General features: G+C 40.8%; 1 protein-coding gene across 3 annotated transcripts; it reads left to right on the forward strand.

Moving 5' to 3' along the window:
- The first annotated feature begins 640 nt into the window (after nt 1–640).
- ILF3 (interleukin enhancer binding factor 3) lies at nt 641–26264 on the forward strand. 3 transcript variants are annotated; one of them, XM_044669955.1, is made up of 20 exons: nt 641–781; nt 10231–10337; nt 10425–10651; nt 10797–10974; nt 11730–11877; nt 13171–13262; nt 13628–13723; nt 14195–14306; nt 14735–14832; nt 15427–15538; nt 15654–15764; nt 16027–16226; nt 17093–17263; nt 18220–18357; nt 18593–18769; nt 19174–19330; nt 19530–19583; nt 23821–24189; nt 25339–25470; nt 25586–26264. In XM_044669955.1, exons 2-20 carry the CDS (start codon nt 10335–10337, stop codon nt 25717–25719), a joined length of 2709 nt encoding a protein of 902 aa, XP_044525890.1. In that variant the 5' UTR covers nt 641–781; nt 10231–10334; the 3' UTR covers nt 25720–26264. The 3 variants fall into 3 exon arrangements, with proteins under 3 accessions (XP_044525890.1, XP_044525900.1, XP_044525908.1); XM_044669965.1 differs by having other exon boundaries at nt 19177–19330; XM_044669973.1 differs by lacking the exons at nt 23821–24189; nt 25339–25470; nt 25586–26264 and adding an exon at nt 20020–21502.
- Nucleotides 26265–27456: the final 1192 nt, after the last annotated feature.

A 27456-nucleotide genomic window follows, 5' to 3' on the forward strand; every position in this document is an offset into this window, starting at 1 on the left:
CCTCCGCCCAGCCCCATCAGCTTTCCTCCCTCTCACCCTCTTTGCTTGGGGCTCCTCACCCGGTTCTGAACGAGTAGATTTGGAATCAGGGGAGTCGTTTCAAATTCTTGCTCTGCTGTTTCCTCGGTGATCCTGGACAAGTTGCTTCCTCAAATGAGAAAAAAGGCTGGACGCCACAAATCCCAGGACCAGGGTCCTTAACCTTAAACACCGAACCCAGAACCAGAAACTCGAGCTTAAAAATTGGGGCAGAGTCTCACGCCCTCTTCTCTTCAGCATCCCGGTCTGCCCCCTTAGACCGATGAATCTACGTCTGCGCAGCTTCGAATCCAGGATGGCGCCCCACACGAAATTATGCCCCCTTGTCATGTGACTACGGCAACTCGAAGCAACCAGCCAAAGATAGAGAAAACAAACCACCGACATGTGACCAAGCACGCACGGGACGCTACAAGCGCTCACCACTGTCACGTGCAGCAGACCCAGTTCTCTCCCCCGCCCTCACCTCTACGGAGGGTACCCCGGCCGAGGAGCCTGCGCGGAGAGAAGCTAAGAGAAAAGGGGGCGGGGCGCCATAGGTCACGTGCCTCCATCTTTCCGGCGCGCGCTCCCGCCCGCCTGCCCGCCCGCTCGCCCCCGGCCCCGGCTCCTCCTCCTCCTCTCGCCATTGCAGTCGGACCGAGCAGCCCAGCGCACCGCGTGGTTGGGGGACCCGGGGGCTGTCGCTGGAGGAGGCAGCGGCGGCGGCTGCTGCTGCTGCTGGCGAGGGGGTGCCGACAAGGTAAGGCAGCCCCGGCAGGGCTCTCCTCCCATCCCCTCCCCCCTGCGCACGGCGGCCCAGCGGCCTCTCCCGGGCCCGGTCCCCCGCGGGCGTGAGACAGGGAGCCGGGGCCTCTGATGCGCTGTGCAGCGCCCTCGGGGGAGTGGCGCGGCCGCTGCCTCTGGGCTCCGGCGCCTGCCTCAGTCCCCGCCCGCCCCTCGCCGCCGAGCCCCCTCCCCCATCCCCGGCCTCGCTCCCGCGCTCGGCCGTTACTCTCCCCCATTGTGCCGAGGAAACAAAATGGCGGCGGTGAGGACCCGGTGCGCGCGCATGTTCCCTTCATCCTCACGCCCCCCAGCCCCGTGCCCGGCGGAGCCTCGCGCCGGTGTCGGCGGCGGGCGCGTGCTGGTCCCGCACCCTGCTTTCCCGGGCGGGCGGGCCTAGCCCTGCCCCGCCAGGGCGGGCATGCGTGCGTGCGTGCGGGCGGGCGGACTGCCTGTTTGCCTGCCTGCCGGCGCGGCCTTTGGCTTTGTCCTCCGTCCACGCCCCCCCACTCCCCCGGCCGCTACTCCGGGACCGGCGGGGATTCTTCTGCTCGCCCAACCAGACGGTGGCTCGGTCCATCCCTTGGACCACAGTCGGGCCTGGGGCTCGAGACGGCCAAGGCGGGCCCGTGGCACACGCCCCTTTTTGGTAGAGCATCCTGGCCGGCGTCTTCCTTTATCCACGATTCCTACTTGCGGCCCTGCCCAGTCCCGCTCCTGGGCACCAGGGCAGGGTGGGCAGGAGGCACGGGTTCGTGGGTCTATGGAGGAGGCGAGACTCTGCTGTCCTCCGGTGTGGGCTGTGACGGGTCAGGCTTCTCTTTGGCCTGGTCCTCTCTGCGCCCCAACGTTGCCTATTTTGGGGTGACGAGAGGCTTCATTTATGTCTTGTTGGAAGCTGCCAATGGGCTTTTTGGTATACGCTGCTGCCTCCTTTGTCCGCGTTGGACGCGTGGGTGCTCCCTTAGGTGCTCAGAGCAGAGTCTGGAGTGGCCTTTATGGTCTTCCATCTCCATACGGGCATTATGCGGGTTGATCTTTACTATGCTTCTTCTGAAAAGGGAGGTGGGATGGGAAATGGCTTGGGTGTATGTATCTCTTAACGATTTTTTTTTTTTGTAGTCAGAGAAAAGTGATATTAATAATTGGCTTTAGGGAAACTTTTCCCAACCTCATTTGTATCTCTCTTCAGCTCAAAAAAAGGAAAAGATAAGTAGTAGTGGGTGCTGAGATTGTTAAGTTATATTTGAGACTGAACTGGGGATTTGATTAAGCCTTCCATTGTTCCCCCAGAGATTGCACTGATTTGAGTTCTACATGATAAATTTAGAAGATGAGAGTTTGTGTTTCCTACACCTTTGAAGTCTCATGTTCGATCAAGCCATTAGGATGCTAAGGTACCAAATTTGGTTTTGTAGCAGCCCAAATGATGAAGTGTGGAAATCAAGAATAGTAAAAGAATTAATTCAGAGATGTGAAAGAAATTCCCATACTTTTTCTGTTATTTAAACCTACATCATTGTCTTTGTCCATCATAAATCATATAATTCAATCTTGCAAAAGCTCTTTATCAGCCACCAACATTTTTCAGGGTTTGTGAATGAAATCGGGTTGCCTTTTGTTCTCCACCTAAATGCTGGGAAGAAGCTCTGCACTCAGTGTAAAACCTGGTCTCCCTTACATCAGGCTCAGATTCCTTGCCCTCCAGAAGTTTGGGATCTAAAAAGGCTTAGTGGCTTGTGAACCACTGTGCAACTGAGCTGTCCCATATTCTGACTGAGTGAAAATGGCCCTGGGCAATAGTTCCTTTAGTTGATTCTAGTATACTGGAAATTCTAGAGGCTCTTTTTGTTTGGACTATTGGAACCACATTCTTATTTTTTCACGTTGAGTATTTGTTCTTCAAGTGCTATGTTGGCAATACTAGTGCTAATATTTTGACCTTCTAAAGTCTTAGGATGTGGTGATTTTCTGTATACTCCCTGTCTAAGCCCTCTACTTGTGATAGACTGGGGGGGGGATTAGGGGAAGAGCAATGGAGGATACAGCTCCCTAAGAATAGCATCTTCCTTGTTTGTGCTAATGAATATCATCTTATCTGTCCACCTTTTCTGTAGTTGGACTTTAGCAAAACTTGTGCATTGAGAATGAAATCTGCTTTTAAAGTTTGGTTTAGGCTGGTACCTAACTCCTACATGGACCTTCAGTCCTTATATAATTTGAATTTGTTCAAATTTCATCTTCCACTGCTTCAGAGAAATAGTCTTTTGTGATATGTGGCAAGTCAGGATACAAACTTGTCTCCCCAAGGTCTTTTATTCTATATGATGCTCTCTCTCAACTGATGGTATGGGCTTCATGTTTCCTTGCTATAATTTTTGCTTAGACTAACTTAAGCTTATCTTTTTATTAAGGTAAGTGATGTTTACTGCCAGGCATAAAAATGTCAGCAAAAAATAATGTTTCTAAACATTAGCTAGTTGTATTTTTTTTGTTCATCTTCATCAGTTTATCAATTTTATGTCTCCTAGGATATATGATCTGTTAAACATCCAGAGACTTCCAAGACAGTACTTGACAGGTATAACAATAGTTGGCAAGTGGTAAAATTAAAACAGAATTGGAATGATTGCTATTCTTAAGTGTCTATGAAAAGGGATGGCCCATTGGATTTTTTTCCCCCTCTAGCTTCATGGTTTAATTTACAAAATCTTAAAAATTTAGAATTACAGCTTTTAGTTACCAAGGTTGCATTAGGGATTGTGTCTTTATTGTATGCTATGTCTGGTAAATTCTTAGGGAAATGTGTAATTATTAAATTATTTTAATGTGCAATTGCCTTCACATTCAAATTAAGGAAAAACTATTCTGGACATTTGAAATGTTGAATCATTTCATCCGAGCTAGTCCTATTGGAAATTTAAGTTTTCTAATTATTTCTTTGAATAATGCTTATTCTGATCCTTACTTAAAATTATTTTGGTTAGAATGAAAAGTTGTCAGTCAGCAAGCATTTATTAAAGTTCTAACTATGTGTTCTGCAAGCATTGTTGCTAAGCAATAGCGATACATAGAAAGGCAAGGTCCCTGCCCTCAAGAAGGTCACACTCTAAGAGAGGAAATAAGCATGCAAACAATTCTGTACATACATATGCAATGTAAAGAGGAGGTAATATCAGGCTAAAGATGAAGAGTCAACTCTTGGTTATTCCAGAATGGATTATTAAATTACTTAATTCTCTTTTTTTTTCCTCCCTGCTTGTGATTGCTTTTTCATTTTTCTTTCCCACTTCTTGTCAGAGAGGTGACTTGGATGAATTAAATGAGACAGTATACAGAATTCACTTTTGCTTTTTCTTAGTTTAATAGTTTTGTGGTACATGATGGGAACTACTGGTTCAAAGGGGATTTTTGTATTTTCTGTGGATTTTAGTAATTCTATACTATATCCCAGTGACTTTAGCCTGAACTAATCAAGAATTGGCACTACTGTTTGGGACCTGACTATAGTGAGAGGTGAGTGAAAGAGATTGCTGGTTAGTTGTTACATCACAATAAACAAGCAGTTTCTTATAAGTGGAAGGTGGTAAAACAGTTTTTAAAATTCTACACAGAATTAGGTGAAAATATATTTATGTGAGGGTGTCATTTTATTTCACAGTCTTACCTTTCATAATTGTATCTTAAGTTTATAAGTGGCATTGATACTGAGTCTCCAGGTTGATACCTTTAGATTTGTAAGTCAATTAAATTTCAGTTGGACCCTTCTTAAGGCTTAAAGATGTTACTGGTCCATCCAAGAGTGGAAAGGGATATAAACAAGTGTTTTGCTTGGGCTAATATAAAGTCCAAAGTTTAATTGAATTGAAACATTCCCTCAGATTTATATTGATTGACTCCCTGGCCCTTATTAATACTTGATTGATCCCTTATTTGTTAGTGTGGAAATTTTATTCATTGATGTATATTGCATTTCTAAATAGTATTGGTAGAGTCATGTTTGAGAGTTGCTATGGCAAAAAACAAAAACTCACCCTTCATCCAATTTATGAATTTATCCAAATTTAACTAGGTTGGTCCTTGAACAGCCGGTATTTGAGCTACTACTGAACAAGGGCCCTACCTGAAGCCTTTCCAACTTGGTGTAGGATTTAGCAGAGATTGTGCTCAGCTGCTGATATAGGTAAGGTTCACAGGAACCTAGGGTCAACCTCCTCCCTAATCCCAAACCACCTAGGATCATCACCATATCACAATGAAGCGTCAGAGGAAAACTTATTATTAAATATAACTAGATTTTTACTAAATATTACAATTTACATTTGTATAACTTAAGATTTACAAAGTACTTTTCTTCTAAAGATATTAGACAGTGTAATTTTGAAAACAAATTATTCCCATTTGTAGATGAAGAAATGAATTTAGGATCACACAAGTATTAAGTTTTGGAGCCCTAATGATGCCAATCCAGTTCTTTCCTGACTGAACGTCCAGTGTGCTTTTTATCCTTATACTGGTGCTGTAAGCTGATTTTTGCTTAAAATGTTATCAAGTGTCCCTAGCTGATGTGCGGGGTCAGTATAGGAAACTTCTGTAATGAGAAGATGGGAACACTTTCCATTGAATAACCAAGAATCTCCTCTTTTTGATGTCAAGTTGCAAGAATCTCTTTCTTGTAATTAGGGGAGGCATTATCAGAGGGAAGTTTTAATGTTTTGTACCATGCTTGCTGTAGGTGTTGTCTTCAGGGTAAGTGAAGTAGATTAGTGATTGGGGAAAAAAAATCAAACTTCATCACTTACTCATTAAACTTCTTTAGTAGGGTTTTTTCATTCAAATATTTTTTCTAGTTATTGAATATTTAGAAATAAGAATTCAGGTTTTAACATAAGACATTATCTAAGTTACTTTTTTTTTGTCACATGCATGGAATTGGACTTCTATGTCTACCATTTTTGTTAGCTTTTAGAAGCTTTGCACTAGCAAAGGTCTATGGGTAGATACTGCTATTCCGAAGGACTATGGGAAAATGCTTTCCCATGGAAAACCCATCAGCCTTTAGGGAGAACAATAGAAATGCTTACTTAACTTACTATAATCAAATTATCCCTTAATATTTTACTTTTTCCCTCAGAATATTCTAAGGCCCACTGGCTCTACTTACTATATATACCTCATTTATCTTCCAAATTGGTAATGTCATTTATCTCCCCACATTGTGCCTCCTCCACATTTTTTTCCTTTTCTTTTTTATTCTTTGGTCTTCTCCAAGATTATAAAAATGTTCAGCCTTGTGCAGCTTGGAGAGGAGCTTCCTGGGGCTAGAGGAATCTGTGTACATGCTTCCTCACAGCTAAATAAAGAAGCATTGCCTTGATCAAAGCAAGACTTTGAGTAGGCCTGGGCTAATTCTTCAACATGTGGCTCAGTTGTATTTCACAGCTTCAATCAGTTATTTCTTTATGAAATTAGAATTATAAAGATAGTTAACTGTTGTAGAGGCTTTTGGGGGCTGTGTGCCAGAAATCATATGTGCCACTTAAAAAAAAAAACTTATTGTAAACATGTTACCTTACACAAAGAATAGATTTTAGAATAGAGTAGAATTAGTGAGATGTATTCTGTAACTATTCTTTACTAAAGGATTTTTAAGGTTGGCTTATATTGCATAGCATATCAGTTTGTTAGGCTATAAATGAATTTGACTACAGCTTTTAAAACTCCGATAATTACCCCTTTATTTTATTCACTAAAACATATATCATTTATTGCTGTATAATTGCACTGTGGCCAGATACTAGAGAAAAAACTGGCAAGATGATTTCTCAAAATTAAGATGTGTGATATTGGGAGAGATGTTAAATACTAAGATTTTTAACCCACTTAATTTTATTCATTGGTGTTATTGTCTTCAAGGCAGTAAGACTACAGAAAGAGCATCTTGCTTTTTTGAATTCAGTACTCTGGTAACTCATAATTGGTATTAAAAAAAAAGTTTCTGACATTTCATTTTGTATTACCTTCATTTCTTATATTGTCCTTTTGCTGCTAGAAAGCCATCCCTTATAACAGACCAAAAGGCAGTTTAACCAAAATTAAGTGTGTTGAATAAGTTTGTTGGTATATACAGTATTCCACATCCATGTCTATAGTTCCCTACCTTTACAAATAAGTTAGAAGAGGGTAAAAAAACCAAACAAAAACAACCCTTCCCAACTTTTTTTTTTTTTTTTTAAACTAGTCCTGTGGGTAGATATCCTTGGTTGTTGAGGAGTTTCCAGGAAAGGAAAGCTCCTCTGTTAATATAGCCTTAGAGAATTGCCTGGGACAGTGATATAGTGCCTTGCTCAGGGTCATACAGCCACACATAACCAGCTCGTATGTATGTATTTTTTTGTTTGTTTTTACTTATTTTTTCAATTACGTATAGAAACAATTTTTGGCAATTGTTTTCTGATTCAGATTTCCCCTTCCCCCAAGGCAGTAAATAGTTTGATATAGGTTACATCAGTGTTTTCATGCAGTATATATTTCTATATTTTCTATGCTGGAACAGAAAACACATAGTTTAAAAAAAAAACTCAGGATGGAGATAAAGTGAAGATAGTGTGCTTTGATCTGCAATTAGGTTCAATAGTTTCTTCTTTGGCTGTGTTTAGCATTTTTTATCAAGTTCTTTGGGGTTATCTTGGAGCTTTGTTTTACTGATAATAGTTTAGTGCTTCACAGTTGATCATCATACAGTATTTCTGTTATTGTTACAGTGTTCTCCTGGTTCTGCTTGCTTCACTTTGCATCAGTTCACATGAGTCTTTCCAGGTTTTTCTGAACTCATCCCATTCATCATTTGTTATGGAGCAATAGTATTCCATCACAACTATATACCACAACTTGTTCAGCTATTCCCCAATTGATGGATGCTCCCTCAGTTTCCAATTCTTTGCTCACTACAAAAAAGCTGCTAAAAATACTTTTGTATAAAGTTAGTCCTTTTACCTTATCTCTGACCTCTTTTAGATTCAGACCCATTGCTGGGTCTAAGGGTATGCATAGATTTCTGGCCCTTTGGGCATCAGCCAGTATGCTGTAAAGGGGGAATTTGAACCCGGGTCTTCCTGAATTGAAGACCAGCTCTTTATCACCATGCAGTCTCTTCAGAGCTAAACTTGGTCATCATAATTTTGGTACAATATCAGTTTCATTTCCAAATATTTCTCTCCCCTCTCTTGGTTAGAGAATCTCATAAAAAAGAATACAAAGGAAAAATGCAGTTCAGCAAAACTAATCAATGTATCAATTAAGTCTTGACAGCATATGCAATATTCAGCATCCATAGGGGGCCCCCACCTCCACCCCCACCTGGGGGGGGTGATGTTTATTTTATTATTTTCTTTTTGACCCAAGCTTGGTCATTATATTTGTACAGTGTTCTTTAAAAATATATATTATTCTTTACATTTACATTATTTCCATTTTGATTGTTGTCTTTTTAGTTCTTCCTTCCCTCTCCATTAGTTCATATGTTTTCTTAGGTTTTTCTGTTCTTTGTTTCTTATGGTAATATTCCAGTCCATTCACTTATCACAATCTGCTTAGCCATTTGGCAATTGATGGGCATTTACTTTGTTTCCATTTCTTTGCTACTATAAAAAATGCTTTTTTGATATGTGTGGAACTTTTTCCTCTTTTCAGCCTCCTTGGGTTTATGTGCTTAGCAGTGGGAATTCTGGATTAGAGAGGATGAGTGTTTTGAGACACCTTGTTAGGATACTTTCAAATTTTTTTTTTAGGGTGGTTGGAGCAATTCATGCCACTACCAGCACAGCATTTCTCTGCCAGTTAATGTTATATTTCCTGTAGATATATTGTAACACTATAGTATTTCTAGATTTAAAAAAAAGTATTGAATATAAACAGATCTAAGCTCAAATAATATAAATAGGTTTATTACTGATGAAAAGGGCCTGATGTAACTGTCTTTTTTTAATGGAATCAGAGTTTGAATTGAAAGAGTTCAACTTTGGCTTGCTGCATTCAGGAGACAGAGCCACAATGATGAAGCATTGGTGGTGTTGCAAAGTGTTTTGGTTGGAAAGTTTTACTTATATTTGGTTTGTGAGTATCCAAATCCATTATTGGCAGCTGATATTCAGTCTTTATATTGTGATATGAGCTAGTAGCCATAGGTCTAGTCCTTCTAGTAGAAACTATCCTATATGGGGTCATGTATCTGATTCATTATACAAGTACTTGATAATTTTTAAAGCTAGCATCTGGCTAGCTTTTATTCCTTACAGTATTCCTCTTCAGTTGTTTAGAGTCCTGAGATATTGAGGGATTATGGCATCTGATGATCATGTGCATGTCGTGACACCATGGCTTTTGCACTTTTAAGTTTAAACATGCCAAAATGTAATTTTGTATAGATTGCTGAAGTGATTTACCCTACACATATACATAAACATAAAACTGTTGAATTTATAATTAGAACTATTAAGCAGTCCCAAAGCCTTGAAAGATGATGTTAATTTGACCAGCAGAACTAAGTACTGTTCCCTACAATGTTGGCCTAGTACCTTGACACTCATATTTAGTAAGAGTCAGTAGTTATATAGAATTAGTTATTTGTCAGGAGCTTATTATATTTGTCACTGGTTTTGCTTTCTTCATTGGAAGATTATTCATGTGCAGATTGGATTTTTAAAATGAAATAGGAATTAAGTAGGTTGTAGTTGAGTTGTATTTGACCACATTGTACTCTTAGCTATATTTATATTTAAGATGTTAGTCTAGTCTAGTATACATTTAAGTTGTTATAAATGATTTAAAGCTAAGATCTGAAGGCTTGTCTGATTGATAATGTCATAACTTTACATATTTGACATCCAACTTTTTTTTTTATAAGTCATTTTATTTTGAAGATTTTAAGAATCTCTCAGCTAATGTTCTATTCCATTGGTTCCCAAACTTTTTTGACCTACTGCCCCCTTTCCAGAAAAAATATTACCTGGTCCCCCTGGAAATTAATTTTTAAAAAATTTTAATAGCAATTAATAGGAAAGATAAATGCACCTGTGGCCATCACCGTCCTCCTGGATTGCCGCAGCACTTTGGGAATCACCGTTCTATTCTAATCCTCATGCCAACTCCCTGAACCATTGCTTTACCATGTCCTTTCCGTCCATATAGCATTTTCAGCAACATTTTAGTGGTATTATTTGAAGGCAATTTCATAATTGGATTTTGAAGCCCTTAGCTTCTCAGTGAATTGTTTGAAAATACAATAAAGCACAGTTCTACTGTATATTTTGTCTTCATTAGTATGACAAATAATTTTCCTTATCCATGCATTTTGATAACTACTGACAGTAACTTCAGTTTATTGGTCTAAACCATTTGGAACTAAATTCTTTTTCTGGTTTTTAGATAAAAGTTGCAGAACTGATACATCCAAGGACAGCTGTCATACGGTTTGAAAAATTAGCAGAAATTTAATTCTCAGACACTACAAAAGAAATCTCAAGAAAAAAATGGTAAGCTGCTAATATTCTTGGCTCTTCCATGTGTGTTGCAATCTGTTACTCTTTAAGATCTATAACTTTGAATTTTCTCTTTTTCAGCGGCCAATGCGTATTTTTGTGAATGATGACCGCCATGTGATGGCAAAGCACTCTGCTGTTTATCCAACTCAGGAGGAATTGGAAGCTGTTCAGAACATGGTATCTCATACAGAACGAGCACTTAAAGCTGTGTCTGATTGGATAGATGAACAGGAAAAAGTCAGTGGAGAGCAGCCTGAACCTGAGGCTATGGATGTGGTAGCTGAAGAAGAAAATAAAGAAGGGGGGTAAGTTTCTTTTGTATTTGGCAGTGCAGTGATTGTAAGCATTTTTCTTTCTTTAGAAAAAAAGTGGCCATTTGCAGGGGGATAACTTGGTTCCCAACTAATATGAGTCCACCTTGATAATAACATCCATTGGTTTTTCACTTAGGGAACAGAAGACTGAGCACTTGACCAGGACTCTCCGAGGAGTGATGCGGGTCGGCCTAGTAGCAAAGGGTCTCCTGCTCAAGGGGGATTTGGACCTGGAATTAGTCCTTTTGTGTAAGGAGAAACCCACAACTGCCCTTTTGGACAAAGTGGCGGACAACTTGGGAGTCCAGCTTGCTGTGAGTATCGGCTCTTAGGAGTCAATAGCCATGCCCAGAACCTCTAAGGGAGACCAAGGATTATTTTTTTTGAACTGTTTTAGAAAGTTTTACACATTGCTATCTTCATTTTAAGCCCATATTTTATATGTGTTAAAAACTGAATATTTTCATCTATATGGCATCAGTGTGGTCTTAATTATTAAGTTCCATACTTCATTGTAAGCTTATTAAGCAATGAGTATCGTAAGTGTGATAGTGCCAAAAATTTGCTTGATAACAGAATTATTAAAAATTTCAATTTTTTCCCCTTCAGTAGTCATTGCTTGACTATATGGTAACCAGGATACAGCAAGCATAATTGTGGCCCATATAATCTGAAAAATTCAGTTTAGTCTCTACTATTCTTATTTTGCTTCATATAGTAAATGTGTTCCTAGAAAGTTAGAGGTGAATAAAGATAGGAGCTCAAGCTTCACTTATTGTTTGATCCTCTATTAAATTTTTTGTAAAGCACAAGATTTTGCAGATAAGCTTCATTTAACTTATCTTTTTTAAGTTCAAATTTTTATATAAATAGAAGCCTTATCTAAGTTGCGAAATGGCCATATAGGCTTGTATGAGGGGGAGCCCATCTAATAGCCTGGTTAAATGACAAAGCTAATAAACAAACCCTTAATAATTATCTCTCTTGCTATAAGATTCTAGGTTCAGATGTTAACTACCACCTAAGGTGAAAAGTATTTTGAATTTTAAAAAATAATTTTATATTGCAGGCTATCACAGAAGACAAATATGAAATTATCCAATCCATTGGTGAAGCTGCAATTGTAATAAAAAATACAAAAGAGCCTCCATTGTCTTTGACTATTCACTTGACATCACCTGTTGTCAGAGAAGAAATGGAAAAACTTTTAGCTGGAGGTATGGAAGGCTGAATATAGTCAGCAGTCCGTCTGGAAACTTGAAAATGTTGGTGTTAACTCACTATTCAAATGTGCTATTCAGTTTTAGATTGTATTGGTCAAATTATGCCTAAAAAGACTTTATCACCTTGTCTTTAAGATCAAATATCATGTTCACCTTTGTGAAACTTAAGGAGTTTGACAATGGTCATGCTAAAATTGAGTAGCACTTTTCATTTGGGACTTCACCATTTTCATTCGGGGCCTTTAGTGTGTTCATGTAAATGTTGTGAAATTATTTTTGTGTCAATCCATTATGTGGCCCTTTGAAACCGTAAAAACATGATAACCTTAAAATTGTTGAAGACTACTGAATGAATTTTGCATGTTCATGAGGTTGGAGATTTGCAAACAGTTTGTGTTGCTGCAAAAATGACAGGTACTTCATCTGGCCGTTTTTAGTGGTTGAAGTTTTAAAAATCCCCAAAGGTGTGATGCAGAGTTTTGGATAAAGTTAGACTCTCATCTAATAATATCTCATTTAATATTTTGAAATTCATAAAATGACTTAATGTCTGATCATTTGAAAATACTTTATTTTACTCCAATGATTGAATTTTGTATCATAAACATCACAGAAATGTTAAGTTTTTAAAATAAAGCTTTCAAACTAGCCTTATCTAAAACCCTGATCTACAGATTAAAAGAAAAAAAAATTAACTTCAATTTTGCTGCAGCACAGTCTGAAGATGCTTTTTTTTTCTGTGATCTGTTGATTGCCTTTGGTTCTGATATCTGACTTCATCTACCAAGCCTTCTAGTTTGTCGACTTTAGGGACGCTGGACCTTTGACCAACAGGACTCTCTCTGTCACAGGCTGGGGCCAAGGCAGTCAAGCCTTGTGGGCGGAAGTGGTTCCCTTCGTTCTAGAAACTTTAAAATGACATTGAAAGCAGAGAGGGATTTTATTTTCACATCCCCTTTTTCTTAGTTATTATAGGTTTGCAGATTAGGTAGTTTGGGGGAAAAAACCCAGAAAGTAATAACAAGTAAAGAAAGGATAGAATTTATATAAACCTGCCCTTTAAATAGGACTTTACCTTTTGCAATAACTTCCCTTTTTGCAGTTATAAAGTTTTCCTCTTAGGGAAGAGTCAAGTACACTCTAGGTTCTCCTTCCCTGGTAAAGGGTAGAGATCAACATATTTTGGGAGCCTCAGCTGCCCTTTAGGAAGCTGCCACATCCCCTTTCCACCTGACAGAAACCCCTTGGTCAAACTGTACCTTGTCTTCTTATTCCATCCATGAATAGAAACGCTATCAGTCAACGACCCCCCGGACGTTCTGGACAGGCAGAAATGCCTTGCTGCCTTGGCGTCACTCCGACACGCCAAGTGGTTCCAGGTTTGCATCTTGTTCTTATATTTGTCTTTAAGTAGCAAATTCATAAACTTTAACTGGCTAACTTTATATTAAAGTATTTAACATGGGATGACAGCTGTGCTGAACTTAGCGCCTGTTGTGTACAGTAGCTAAAGGAGCACCTGAATGAATTTAACATCCCAAAAGGGGACTTGTAAAGGAAGTAGAGGCATAGTTGCTGCTTTGTGTTAAGAGTAATGTTGCTTTTCTATATCATACTGACTCAACTATAAACTATAATGTTGTGACTATTGTTTACCCTTGACAAAGTAGCATCGCAAGACAGTCTTTGCCTTTTGGTGTATGGGGGTGCTTTGGTTTAAAGTGCCTGTGCTTTGTTACTCTAGGCCAGAGCTAATGGGCTGAAGTCATGTGTCATAGTCATCAGGGTTCTGAGAGACCTATGCACCCGTGTTCCTACTTGGGCTCCCCTTAGAGGATGGGTAAGGGTACCTTTTGATGACCATTTCTACAGTTTTATGTACTTTCTTTGTATGATTGTCTTTGTGAATGATAAATACTGAAACCATTTCCAGTGTCATAGAAATTGTCATTTTGAGAAGTAAAAATGAGATTTGATATATTTTGCTATATATGTTTACAGAACTATGTCTTTACCTAAAAATCTTACCTTCCCCCTACCTAGAACAGTATTTGAAAATAGAGTTATCTGATTAATGTTTGCTGCTGAGATTTAATTCAATCAGCTAGAGGGCTTTGATATGGAAAACTCAGGTCTAACTTTTAGACAAGCCCAAAGCCTTTGTTTTAGGAAGAAATACTGAACATAAAGAAGCTCAGAAGTGATTGTTTGCCATAGATAGACACATACATATTCAGGGAAAACATTTATTAGGAATTTTTGGCACTTTTTGTTCCCTTTTCATTTTTTAAAAGTTTGTTTTGTTTTTCAGCCCCTGGAGCTTCTCTGTGAGAAGTCAATTGGAACAGCAAATCGACCAATGGGAGCTGGCGAGGCCCTCAGAAGAGTGTTGGAGTGCCTGGCATCTGGAATCGTTATGCCAGGTTGGGTGACTTCTCAGCTTTAAAACTTGTAGGGAAAGGAAAGGGACTGAGGCTTGTTCCTCAGTGGTGCATTTAACTGGGTTAGGGCATCAAAACCTTGTCCACTACTTAGGGTATAAGCATGTGACTACCCTCTTGCACCATCATATCCAGCCCTGTGCCGGAATCCGCAGCTGTGAAATCAGTGCTTTAGCGGACCGATTCAAGGGCAGTGGTGACCCACTCCCACGTGACTTACATGCTCTGAAATACATGTGGATTATTTCTTAAAAGGGCTGGACGCTGAGTGGGTCACCTCGCTCAGTGTGTTTCCAGAGCTGGGTGTGGATGGGGCGGGGGGGAAGCACCTGATTCCCTCTACCAACACAACCTCTTCAGAGACGCTAAAAGATAATCCTCTGCATATCTTCCTTGTTTCCTGCCTTCAGATGGTTCTGGCATTTATGACCCTTGTGAAAAAGAAGCCACTGATGCTATTGGGCATCTAGACAGACAGCAACGGGAAGATATCACACAGAGTGCTCAGGTATAGTTATCTCCATTACAAATGTGAACCCTTACCCAGTCTTTAATAACTGGCCTCCAGTTCTGTTACTGGGTATTTTTAGTGTAGCTCTTGGATACTTAGTCAGATATGGGACCAAAGGTAAATGGATCCTATCCTAATACAGGGGACCCCAATCTGGTTTTCTTTTTCCCCATGGTGCCATACATGGTTATTTTCTATCCCCTAATTATGCTCGAGTGCTGTTTTGGACACCGAGGTGAAAGGGGAATTTATTCATTAATTGTTGCTGCTAATGGGGTTGTTTCCCTGCATAGATATGACATAGCTTTTGTATGGCACATGGGCCCTAGGTTGGGAACCCCTGTACTAACGAGAGGGCAAGGGGAATGGTCATAGGCTGGCCTTCCACCACAGCAAGGTTGGGGGCCCTAACGGTCAGGTTTGGAGCCAGGCTTGTTGGGGGCCACCTTGCTGTTGTAGGGGAGAAGTCAGCATTGACATCCAACTTAATGGGATCGGGAGGGTCAGAGACCCCTCATGAGTGATAGTGAGCACACACCATAATTGCAGTCAACATAGAGTAGGCAAGTAAAACTCCTCTTCCCATTTTAGCACGCTCTTCGACTTGCTGCTTTTGGCCAGCTTCACAAAGTCCTTGGTATGGACCCTCTCCCTTCCAAGATGCCCAAGAAACCAAAGAATGAAAACCCAGTTGACTACACTAGTAAGTATGCCACCCCAAATTCCAGCATTTTGCTTGAATTGTCATCTTGGTTTCAACTTGCTGTTTTCTTGTCAGTCTTGGGCTTTGACCTATAGCTTTAATTTTACTCTTATAGTCCAGATCCCTCCTAGTACCACCTATGCCATTACTCCAATGAAACGTCCCATGGAGGAGGATGGAGAGGAAAAATCTCCTAGCAAGAAGAAGAAGAAGATTCAGAAAAAAGGTATTGATCTCCACTTAGATGGAGACATTATAGATCAATAGGAAAGTTGAAGTGATAGTTTAGCCAGAGACATCTTACGGAAAAAGTAGCAGAATTATGTATTCTGTTGTAATGAATACCAGAAAGAACCAAGAATAGTTTTTTTTCCTGATTTAGAAAATAGTATATATGCTCTTAGGTTAGTGTCTAACATGGGGAACAAACTGGTAAGTAAGCTAACCTGTCAGATTCCTAAACAGAAAAATATTTGTTTTCTATTTAGAGGAGAAGACAGAACCCCCACAAGCTATGAATGCACTGATGAGACTGAATCAACTGAAACCTGGGCTGCAGTATAAACTGGTCTCTCAAACTGGCCCAGTCCATGCTCCCATTTTTACTATGTCTGTTGAAGTGGATGGAAGTTCATTCGAAGCTTCTGGACCATCCAAAAAGACTGCCAAGTTGCATGTGGCTGTAAAGGTAAATATGACCCATAATTTACAGTTTCTGATTTTATTGACATCATAACATCCAGTCCATGCTTAGCTTCACTTGAACTATTGACACTATTTGACTTTCAGGTATGAAAAACATGGGGTTTGGAGGGCCTAAATAGTACTGAAATGCCTGTGTTGGTTTTTTTTAACCAATTACATGTAATAACAAATTTCCACACAAGTTTTCCTAAGTATATGATTATCTTATCTCCCTTCCTTCCCTTCCCTTCCCCCTCCTGGTACAAACCCATATTTGATCTGGGTAATACATGTATTATCATGCAAACATATTTCCCTGTTCATTTTTGTAAGTGAATCTTGTAAAACCAAAACCCCAAAATATAAACCCAAATAAACAATTGAAAAATTGAATGCTTTCATCTGTATTCTGGCTCCAACAGTTCTCTATCTGGAGGAGGGAGGATAGCATTCTTTGTCATAAGCCTCTCAGAATTGTTCTGGATCTTTGTATTGCTGATAGTAACTAAGTCTATCACAGTTGATCATTCCACAATATTGCTGTTACTGTGTTCAGTGTTTTCCTGATTCTGCTTATTTTTCTCTGTATCAGTTCATGTAGGTCTTTCCAGTTCTTTCTGAAATCATCCTATTCATTCCTTATAGTACAATAGTATTCTATCATATATGCCACAATTTGTCCATTCCCCAATTGATGGACATCTCTTTAATTTCCAATTCTTTGTCACCACAAAAAGAGTAACTATAAATATTTTTGTACAATTAGATCCTTTCTCCTTTTAATACCTGTATTTTTTAGCATAGAAACAAGAAGGATTGCTCATCTGAACATTTATTGATAGTTCTTGGGGACCTATCCTTCCTCTCTAGGTGTTACAGGACATGGGGCTGCCTACAGGAGCAGAAGGTAAAGATTCAAATAAAGGAGAAGACTCTGCTGAGGAAACGGAACAGAAGCCTGTGGTTGTTGCTCCTCCACCTGTAGTGGAAACTGTTGCAGCTCCTAGTGCCGCCTTCCCTTCTCCAGACCAGACATCAGAGGTGGGTGTCTGGAGAGGTTCTGGCCATGAAAGCTGTGAGGCTCCTCAGTTGGCTTCTCTTTGATTTGTCAGCCAAAGGATAGGAACAGCCTCTTCTGTCTGACTTTTCCCTTAAGATAAAAGTTAAAGCCATGGACCTCTAAAGCTCTAAGCACCATTCTCCTTTGTTCCCATAGCTTACAAAATCTGTTTTAAGTCAGAGTTCTGGACAAAGTCATAGCCTATACTGCTAGTAAATGACTGGCCCAGCAGGGCACTTGATTGGCAGTAAATGTTTTGATTTGCTTACACTTTGTAAGCTTGGTTATAGGAGGAACCGTGACTTGATGCAGAGTCTGGAAACACCTAAGTTGTAATAATTCCAGGTCTTGTACCTTGTTGCTTTTTAATTTGGGAAAAGTCACTTAACTCTCCTAAGCCTGTTTTCTTTATCTGGAAAGTGAGAATAGTAATATTGGTAATATTGATAGTAATACAAGTAGGGATTGTACTTGTCTTTCTTTACAGGGTTGTTGTGAGAAAAACACTTCAACCATTTAAAGTGCTAAGAAATGTAGAGTTACTGTTCATTGGCTAATTTTAGAGAGACATTTAAAATTAATGTTTAGTGTTTTTGGTGAGTGTTTATGGACATGTCTGGGAGAAAAGGAGTAGTTAGATTGATGTTAACATCCTGGACCATGGGAGCACATGAATATACTTAGTTTAAGGCTGATAAGTTGACATATCATGGGTCATGTTGAAGAGTAGTGTTGAATAAGTAAGAGAATGCAAGTATTAATAGACTTTTTAAAATTGTCTATACTTGTTATAAGATGTTCGTTAAGCTCGTGTTGGATGTGTCAGCAGGGTATGAACTGATTGCCTGCTGACATTTCCAGTACAGTTTCTCTGGGGATGAGAATGAGGCATAGAGAATGTCTCAAATTCTAATTGAAGTTCCTATTTTCTTTTTAGAATGTAAAACAACAGGGTCCAATCTTGACCAAACATGGCAAGAATCCTGTCATGGAACTGAATGAAAAGAGGCGTGGCCTCAAGTATGAGCTTATTTCTGAGACTGGGGGCAGTCACGATAAACGCTTTGTCATGGAGGTGAGTGGGATCATTCAGACTAGATTGAATCAATTATGCTTACCAATATTTAACTAAAAATTGGTGTTTTCTAGCTGACATTATTTAAATATTTTAAATGCCATTGGCATTGGGGGGGGGGTAGATAGAATTTTTCCTGAGATGATTTTGTTCTTGATCAGGCACTGAAGAAACTTGCTTTCTCAGGCTGCTTATACTGATTTTGTGATCCTCCCATTTACTTGTTCTCTCATAGGTTGAAGTGGATGGGCAGAAATTTCAAGGAGCTGGTTCAAATAAAAAGGTGGCAAAGGCATTTGCTGCTCTCACCGCATTAGAAAAGCTGTTCCCTGATGCTCCTGTTGCCCTGGAGCCCAATAAGAAAAAGAGAACACCAGTACCTGTGAGAGGGGGCCCAAAGTTTGCAGCAAAGGTGAGTACCTTTGATTGACAGTGGTAATATAGTTACAAGGTTTTCATTTTTTCATTTGGTCCTTTCAACAACCCAGCAAAGCTGCTGCTGCTACTATTATCATCCCTGCTTTATATCTAAGAGGACTTCAATATTTGATTCAGTGGCTTATTTAGGGTTACACAGCTAGTCATTAACTAAGGCATGGTTTTGAACCTAGGACTTCCTTACTCCAAATCTACTTCCTCACTCCAAACCCACTATCCCACACAGGAAATAGTGTAGATTTCTAATCTTGATTCCAAGTTGCCCTCACATTTCTCTGAGAGGATATAGAAAGAATACACTGCATATCTCCCATTAGAAATATCATAAATCATTTGTATGAGTTTAACCAGACTGTTTTCCTATTTTCTCTATTATAGCAGCACAACCCAGGATTTGGAATGGGAGGCCCTATGCACAATGAGGTTCCCCCTCCCCCAAATATTCGTGGTCGAGGTAGAGGTGGGAACATCCGAGGTCGGGGTAGAGGCCGAGGTGGATTTGGTGGTGCCAACCATGGTGGCTACATGAATGCTGGTAAGAGTGCAGATTTTGTTTCTCTGCTCTTTTGGAGTAATGTATAGACTTCAGTGATTACAAATGAGTGTAACCAGTGTCCCTGTTGAAGTCTTCCCAGAGATTAATTTGAAAGCTGTGAAGAGAAGCTGTCCCTCCTGGCTGCCCTCACTGAGGGCCCAACCAACTGTTGTGTAATTTTACTCTTGTCTTATTCTAGGAGCTGGCTATGGAAGCTATGGCTACGGTGGCAATTCTGCAACAGCAGGATATAGTAAGTGTTAGTTTGTGTTCTATCAATTTAAAGTTAAAAAGAAACCCACAAACACTACTTGCCTTAGAACAGTTGGAACCTGGCCTACTTGTACCTAAGACTTAGTAGCACAACCCTTTTTTTGGCAGATGGGACAGGTTGTTGAGCAAGAGATTAATATTGTTTAATCATTAAAGTGCAAAACCCATGTGACTTGAGAATTCCTTTTTAATATGTAAATATTTTAAATTTCTCTGCTTTAAGCCATGTGAAGCAATACACCACTCTTGTGAATATGCTTTCCTGACAATGCCCAGCTATTTGTATTCAGAAGAAGCCTTCATTGGGGGGTTACAGGAGCAGAGAAATCTAAAACATGAGTTTCATATGTGGCGCTCTGTGCCATCTTCAAAACAATTCTAATTTTTTTTCTCTGCTCTGTCTCCCCCTTTTGTAGGTGACTTTTTCACAGACTGCTACGGCTATCATGATTTTGGGTCTTCCTAGATCATCTAAAAGTATTGCACAAAAAACAGCTTTTTACTCCAATTTTCTCGAACTCCAAAACCCAAAGTGTCCGTGCTGTGTCCCTGTGCTTCACTGGGTTTCTCAACCGTGGCTTTTCACCGCAGCTTGTCTGAAACTCTTAGCCTGCAGAACTTAAGACAGTGGCAGTTTTTATTGTGATTTGCCTTTGAACTTGGTCGTATTGATGTTCACAATAAGCGGAAAGTAATTTTCAGAGAATGTTTTTGTGCCAAGTTGCACAAAATTCTAGAGCCAGCTTTGTTCAGCATAAAGGCAAAAGCCCACCTTTGCTTTTTATGGAAAGCATTACTTTATTTAAGGGACAGATACAGAAGCATTTTAATCTACCTTTGTCTTAATTTACAGCAGGTTTTGTATGAATTTTAAACCTTTTAACAAACTCCCAAACCTGGTTGATACCTTTGATGGTAATAAGAAAGACTTCACCGTGTCTGAATCTAGTGCAGCCCGACTCTTTTTTAAAGCATGCACAATGTTAAATTGTATGTGGAATCGTAAGATGTGCTAAGTTAACTTCTCCATCCTTTTGTAATACACTGGTGGGTTATTGCTTGAGGGATGGGATTAATTGTGGCTGATAGCTAGTTAGTGTACTTTCAAAGGAATTGTAACTGTGCTTCCAATACTGGTACAATAAATATCCAGGCATTAAGGAGTTGATGTAAAATTTTGCAAGTCCTGATCACAGCTGAAAATGCATGGATTCAGATTTTTTTTTATGGGCTTTTTTAATAATCAAGTATAAAGGGCCTTAAGCACTTGACATTGGTTAGCAAACCAGCAACAGGCATTTGTGTTGCTGGGACTTTTGCTATAACCGACTTTTGGCCAAGACCTGGAAACTTATCATGACTTCTAATACAGAGGTATGTGGAGTCATTTGGTTATTCCAACTTGATTCTCTTTCACTTGTAAGTGTTCGGCCCTTTATTCTTGCTGTAATACTATGTTTTAAATTTGTATGGTCCTCTTCTGTCTGTTTTGGTCAGCGGTTCTTATCGCACAAAGCCTGCATCTTTGCATTGACTTGCAAGATTTTGAGTTTGTTCAGACACAGAAACTGGTCAAAATGATTACTCACCACTTGTTCAAAGAGGTTTGAAACATTCAGTGAATACTTTTTAAAACTTTTAATGCATGATGTATTTTTTTTAGAAAGTTATTGTTTGAGAATAATGTCTTTTTATACCAGGGAATAGATGTTGTCCTGAATGAGGTGGAAAACTGCCACCCCCTACCCTCTTTTTTTTTAAATCAATACATGTTAAAGTAAATCATTGGATACATTGGTGTCTTCATTCATGTTCTTAATTGAGGGAAGAGACTGAACATAGGTGTTTAAGTGTATGTTAAGCTCAGTGCTGATGTTATTAAACCCTTCTTGAAACCTAGATTTGGGGAGGCCATGGAAATATTTGTTTGTAATCTTCCTGAAGGAGAAATTTCTGCTTTCCCCATCTCTCCACAATCTCTTCACTGAGCATTGCATGTTTGCTTTGCTGCATTGTTGGATGTGTCTCCTTTCTTGGCGTTTTGGCTTTGTTACTTGAAAATGAGCTTGGTCTAATTGTTCCTCAAGCTGCCCTAGGCTCAGTGATAGTGGATTGTTGGGTGGTGGGTTGGGGTGAAGGCTCGTTTTCATTAGTTCAATAAAAAAGGCCATGAAAGAAATACCTAGTGATTAGAATGTAAAGGCCAAGCTGTGCTGGTAGTAGTGCTTACCCTTCCCATGTTTGCCACAGGCCAGGCAGTATAGGGGCTGGTACTTATCTTTCTGTTCCAGTTACCTGCTAGCAAAGCCAATGCCAACTTGTCAAGGAGAGCACACTCCATGGGCAAACCTACTTACAGGGAGCTTAGGCACTCCTGCTTTCTGCTTGGGGTTACCTGACTGAATTTGAAAATGTCATTTCCTGTACTCCTCACCCCCATATGTCAGTTTGGTTTGAGGACTTGAACTGACTGACTTCTGTACAAATAGGATTGACCCAGTACTATGAACATCTACAAACACACACACACACACACACACAGTCTCTCTCTCTCTCTCTCTCTCTCTCTCTCTCTCTCTCTCAATCTTTCCTATCCCCAGACCTATTGAAAATCATGAGGTGGTTCATATGTGAGACTGACTTTGAATAGTCTTATTAAACTGAGCCCTGTCTCTTTGGTCATATAAAGCCTTGAGTTAATTCTGTATTCCAGAAAAAAAAAATATATCCGGTATCTAAACTGAAGAGCACCTAGTGCACCATGCCTTATATACATAATAGGTACTTGGTGTCACATTTTGTTAAAGAAGGGGATCATTGTATCCCAGAGCCAAACATGAGGGGCTGATGGAGATCACAGTCTCACCCTCAGTTCCTAAGAATGTGGCAGCTACATCCATCCCATGCTTTGCAATCCCACTGCATGCTCCTGCCTCTCTGGGGCTGTGACCCAGAGCTGAGCTCTAAACCTGGCTCCCAAGCATGGTTCTAGTGATCCATTGGAAAAAATCTGCCTAGTCAGAGACATTTCCTTGGTCCCCTGTCCTGGGGATATCTGGGAGAAGCAGTGCTTGCCTTTTGGCCTTAGTTAGTACTAAGGTGTGTATTCTGGCCTCATCAGCCCTTTTTGCACCATGGGTTTCAGGGATGAGCCAGAGGGGTACATCCCCATTTGTAAGGGGTAACGTCATTTTTTGGGAATGATCCTGTGATGAAACAGCTTATTTTGCCAAGTTGCATTTGGGACTTTCCAAGCAGCAGGCAATCTCAAAATAATTGTCTGATTTGGCAGCTTCCATCCAGGCATTCCTTCTTGCTGATACTGCCCCTGGTCAGAGGAGGTTTGTGTTGTAAAGAAGACTTGCCTGGCCTTCCAGGGTTATGAGCATGGCCTGTGCTGGTCTTGTCATAGTGAGCTATAGGGGTGGGCAGAGAGTTTTCCATATTAACAGTCTCAGACTGGCTGCTTCTCCTTGGACCCTGGGGTCAAAGCCAGCCTTGCTTTTTCTTTTCCTTTCTTTTGAGGGTGGGGGACCTGGCCAGTGGGGGAAGAGGTGGTTTGATATGATTTCATCAGTGTAGAGAACTCCCTGTGTAGAAACTCCCTTCACTGATGCAGATTGGCAACTTATCTGAAACTTGATGGTCTTGGCAAGTTGCCTGAGACATTAAGGATTTTAATGATTTGCCTTGGTAATAGGCAGTGTGTGTGTGAGAGGCAGATCTGGGAATCAGAATGACCTGTGTTCCAGACTGGCTTTCTACCATGCCATGCTACCTTAGCCCTGCTTTTCTTGGGAGCTTTGGGGAGGTCTGGGTGCGTTAAATGGTCATAAGTCATCAGCTAAACCAGCCCATCTATGATCTTAAAAACATTAATAGCCACTGCAAGAGCTAACATCTTCCCTGCTTACACCTGAGTATCTCCTGAAGGATGATTAGTTCTTAACATCAGCTGATAAGGGGGTGAAAAGGATTGAGAGCAAACCCAGACCACTTTTCTTCTTGAATGATGATGGGTGCTTGCTCAGATTTCTTTGGACCTCTCAGAGTAAGTCCCTAAACTTTAGCATTAGCTTCTGTGAATACAGGAAGCAGTCCTAAGGGAAGTAGTTGTTAGGTTACCCCTCAAAGAGGGTCTTAATGAGAATTTTATTTTCATGAAATCTGGAATCTTCTCTTTCCAATCCCTAATTGATGCCATCCCTTCCATTTAGGTCAGTTCTACAGCAACGGTGGGCATTCTGGGAATGCTGGTGGAGGCGGGGGTGGCGGTGGAGGCGGCTCTTCTGGCTATGGGTCCTACTACCAAGGCGACAACTACAATTCACCAGTACCCCCAAAGCACGGCGGGAAGAAGCAGCAGCATGGGGGCCAGCAGAAGCCTTCTTATGGTTCAGGGTACCAGTCTCATCAAGGCCAACAACAGTCATCATACAGCCAAAACCAGTACAGCAATTATGGCCCACCCCAAGGCAAACAAAAGGGCTATAATCATGGACAAGGCAACTACTCCTCCTATTCGAATTCCTACAACTCCCCAGGTGGTGGAGGTGGATCAGACTATAACTACGAGAGCAAATTCAGTGAGTTGGCTTTGGGTGACCTCATAGCACCTCTCTTGAAACCAGGGCGTTGGGTGGAGTAGAAAACCCCATGGAAATACTGAAGTTGCTTCTAGTCTTTCAGCTGGTGAAGGCAAGTTGGCATGTTGGGCTACATGCTCAGGCCTCCTCTGCCTCAGCACTGCTCTCTGATCAACAGCTGGTAAGGTCTTGTGGAGGTGGGGAGGGGCCCTAAGTGTTTAATAGAGAGGATACTTGACATTTATAGGACTTTAAATTCAAATATGATTTCCTAGCACCTAATTTCTCAACTGTTATACTTAAACTCAACCCTCTTATGTAGCTGTAACCCAGATGAGTTCCAGACTTCTCTATGTCCAGAAATTCTGCTCCTTGAGCTTCCTTCTAGCCTTAGGTAGAGGCAAGGGGGAAGGGTGTCACTGGTTTGAGATCATGCTTTCCTATGAAAAGGATGACTTTCCTGAATGTCTATAGCTATTAGTTAGAAAAGAAACGTGTCAAAGTAGTGACTAGTTCTTAATGTGACTTGAAGTTCCTAAAACTATCCTCCCAAATTGAACCCGAGTAGTTTATTTGGTGAAACCAAGTGATTCTTCCCCATCACTAAGCCATTATTATGATTTTCCCTTGGCCTTCTATTTACACTTAGTTGAATCAGTTGTCCTGGGTATAGGAGTAACATCTGTGGATTTTTTCTGAACAGTGAAATGGCTGGCATAAATGCTGACCTTTTAAGAAACCACACTAGAGAGAAGTAGAAGGATGGGAAGCCTGAGAGGAATTGTCAAAGGGAACTGTCTCAGAGACAAAGCTTGAGTTAATGGTGTAAGTAGGAAATTCAGCAGAATTGATCTGCAGGATTCTTCTTTTTATGAGGGAGCAGCTTGGCCCCTGGATAGATGTCATCAAAGGGAGATTGAATAGGCAGGAACTTTTGTAACCATGGCAGAGCATCACCCCCACCCCCCAACCTCCCCAAGAATGTAGTCATCTATTAGCAGGTACAGAGCCTGGTCCTTGGTCTAGACTCCAAAGCTCCAGGCATTTCCATCTCCTGAAGCCTCTGCCCTCTTTGATAGGGATTGGAGTTTCCATTGCTAGGTTCTGTTGAGGGAAGTTAACAGTACTTTATTCTGCCCCCTACTCCAGATTACAGTGGCAGCGGGGGCCGAGGTGGTGGTGGGAACAGCTACGGGTCAGGTGGATCGTCCTATAACACAGGGTCACATGGCGGCTATGGAGGCAGTTCTGGTGGTGGCTCCTCCTACCAAGGCAAACAAGGTTGGTGTCTGTTCCTGGGGTTGGGTTCTTGAAAAGGGAGGTGGGAGGGAGGGGCATAGCTGGAACTTTCTCATCCTAACCCAAATTTATATTTTTTTGTCCCTATTCCTCCTAGGTGGCTATTCTTCACAGTCCAATTACAACTCCCCAGGCTCAGGCCAGAATTACAGTGGGCCTCCCAGTTCCTACCAGTCTTCGCAAGGTGGCTATGGCAGAAATGATCACAGCATGAATTACCAGTACAGATAAACTACCTTTACTCCCCAGGGGTGAAGTTTTGTTACCTTCTGCACTCGCCCCCCCATTTGAATATTCAGTTTTATTGCATCACAGTTAACATGTCAACCCTTCCCCCCAGGTTCCATGTTGCCGTGTTCTGTGTGATATGCAGGCGGCTACTTTGATGGTGGCGTCTCCCTGTAATTCCATACTTAGCTGTGTTTGGGACATCTGTGTATTTAATGGTTTGTTAGTTACCATTACAACTTTGTCTGAATAGAGTTTTTGAGTTAATACAACTCAGTATCCCTTCGTCTATTTAACATTGGTGTTAGTGTTAACTAAGTTCGTCTTTAAATAGTTACGTGAGGGATACGTCATCTGTTAATGCTTTTGTGAAGTGAGTTAAACAAGCTTTCTGTATTTTAATGCTTTAGTGTTTCAGTTTTATAAGTGAAGATTTTATTTTAAAAACCAGTGGGAAAGAGTGGGGGTTTTTTTTTTGTATGTCTGGGTCATTCAGGCAGGACATCTGAATTAAGCTGAATGTAGACAAATAAAGATAAAGAAAACTCTTTGGGCCGATGTCTGGCCTGCGTGTCTGTCCCACCAACCCTGGAAAAGCTGCCACCTCACCTGGTCCAAAGCCAGGGAGAGAGCAGGTACAGGGAGGCAGGTGGGGAAAGACAGGTTGGAAGGGGGCAGGATTTTCTTGGGGCTTCTTAATTCCCTGAGCTTTTGGAAACAAGCACCCTTGGTAGGTAAAGCCTTCTGTCCATGAAGAGCCATTAAACATTCCCAAAAGGTTAGAAGGCTAGGAAGGGGCAGGGAGTAGAGGTACACAAATCAAGATAGACTGAGAGCGAGGTGGAGTGGGGAAAGCTTTCTCTCTGGGGAGAAAGGGTGTTAAGATTTTATATGCATGGCTGACTAGGATCCTTGAGAAATCCCTAAAGTACAGAGCTCTTGTTCTGATCCAGTCTACATTTCCTTTAGTCTGTGGGTTGGTGTTTGCAGCTACTCCAGAGGTAGGCTTAAGGATAGAAGACTATGGGGAGAATCTATCATTTGTCTAGCACCTTTCCAGATGTAAGGCTAAGTTACCTTTGCTTTCAGTAGAGTCCTGAGGCTGACTTTATTTCATATTATGGCTTGAAGACTGCCTTGCCTTGGTGTCTTATAACCAAGGATGTTGGAATGGGAAGAATGATTGAATAACATGGAATGAAACAGTTATGAAGGGGATCTAAACCCCAAGCCCTTAAGTTCTTCAGTTTAGGCCAGGGTGAAGGCCTGGGAAGATGCTTGGACTGGGCCAGTGAACTCTTCTTTAGGGCCAGAGGATAAGAGGAATCAGCTTGGGCCATCTCCCTCACTCTAAACTTAAATTGGAGATTTTAGTGAATTGCAAGCTCAATACAAATCAATTTTGTGTAATAGCAGCCCATTGTGCATTTAATTTGCATTGAGAGAAGCAGTGTCCCAGGCCAAGGGTGGTGATAGTCCTGCTATACACCCTGCCCTAGAGAGACAACATCTTTGAATTGTGTTTACTTTTAGGTGCTGTTGTTTAAGGAGGACATGAATTAGCAGGAGAGGAAGAAGATAGCCAGGATGCTGAAGGGTCTTAAATATTATATAGATCAATTGAAGGAATGGGGATGTTGAGCCTGGAGAAGACTAAGGAAAACATACATGATGGCTTTTTTTGGGTATCTGGTGGGCTATTGTAGAAGAGGGTGTAGACTTGGGTTTCTTTTCCCCCAA

This window comes from Gracilinanus agilis, chromosome 1 (assembly GCF_016433145.1).
Source record: "Gracilinanus agilis isolate LMUSP501 chromosome 1, AgileGrace, whole genome shotgun sequence".
NCBI classification, from domain to species: Eukaryota; Metazoa; Chordata; class Mammalia; order Didelphimorphia; family Didelphidae; genus Gracilinanus; species Gracilinanus agilis.

Coding starts and splice junctions, on each gene's coding strand:
- ILF3 (XM_044669955.1), top strand. Junction 15,765..16,026: donor GAAGAAGATTCAGAAAAAAG/GTATTGATCTCC, acceptor TTTTCTATTTAG/AGGAGAAGACAGAACCCCCA. Junction 18,358..18,592: donor ATAAACGCTTTGTCATGGAG/GTGAGTGGGATC, acceptor GTTCTCTCATAG/GTTGAAGTGGATGGGCAGAA.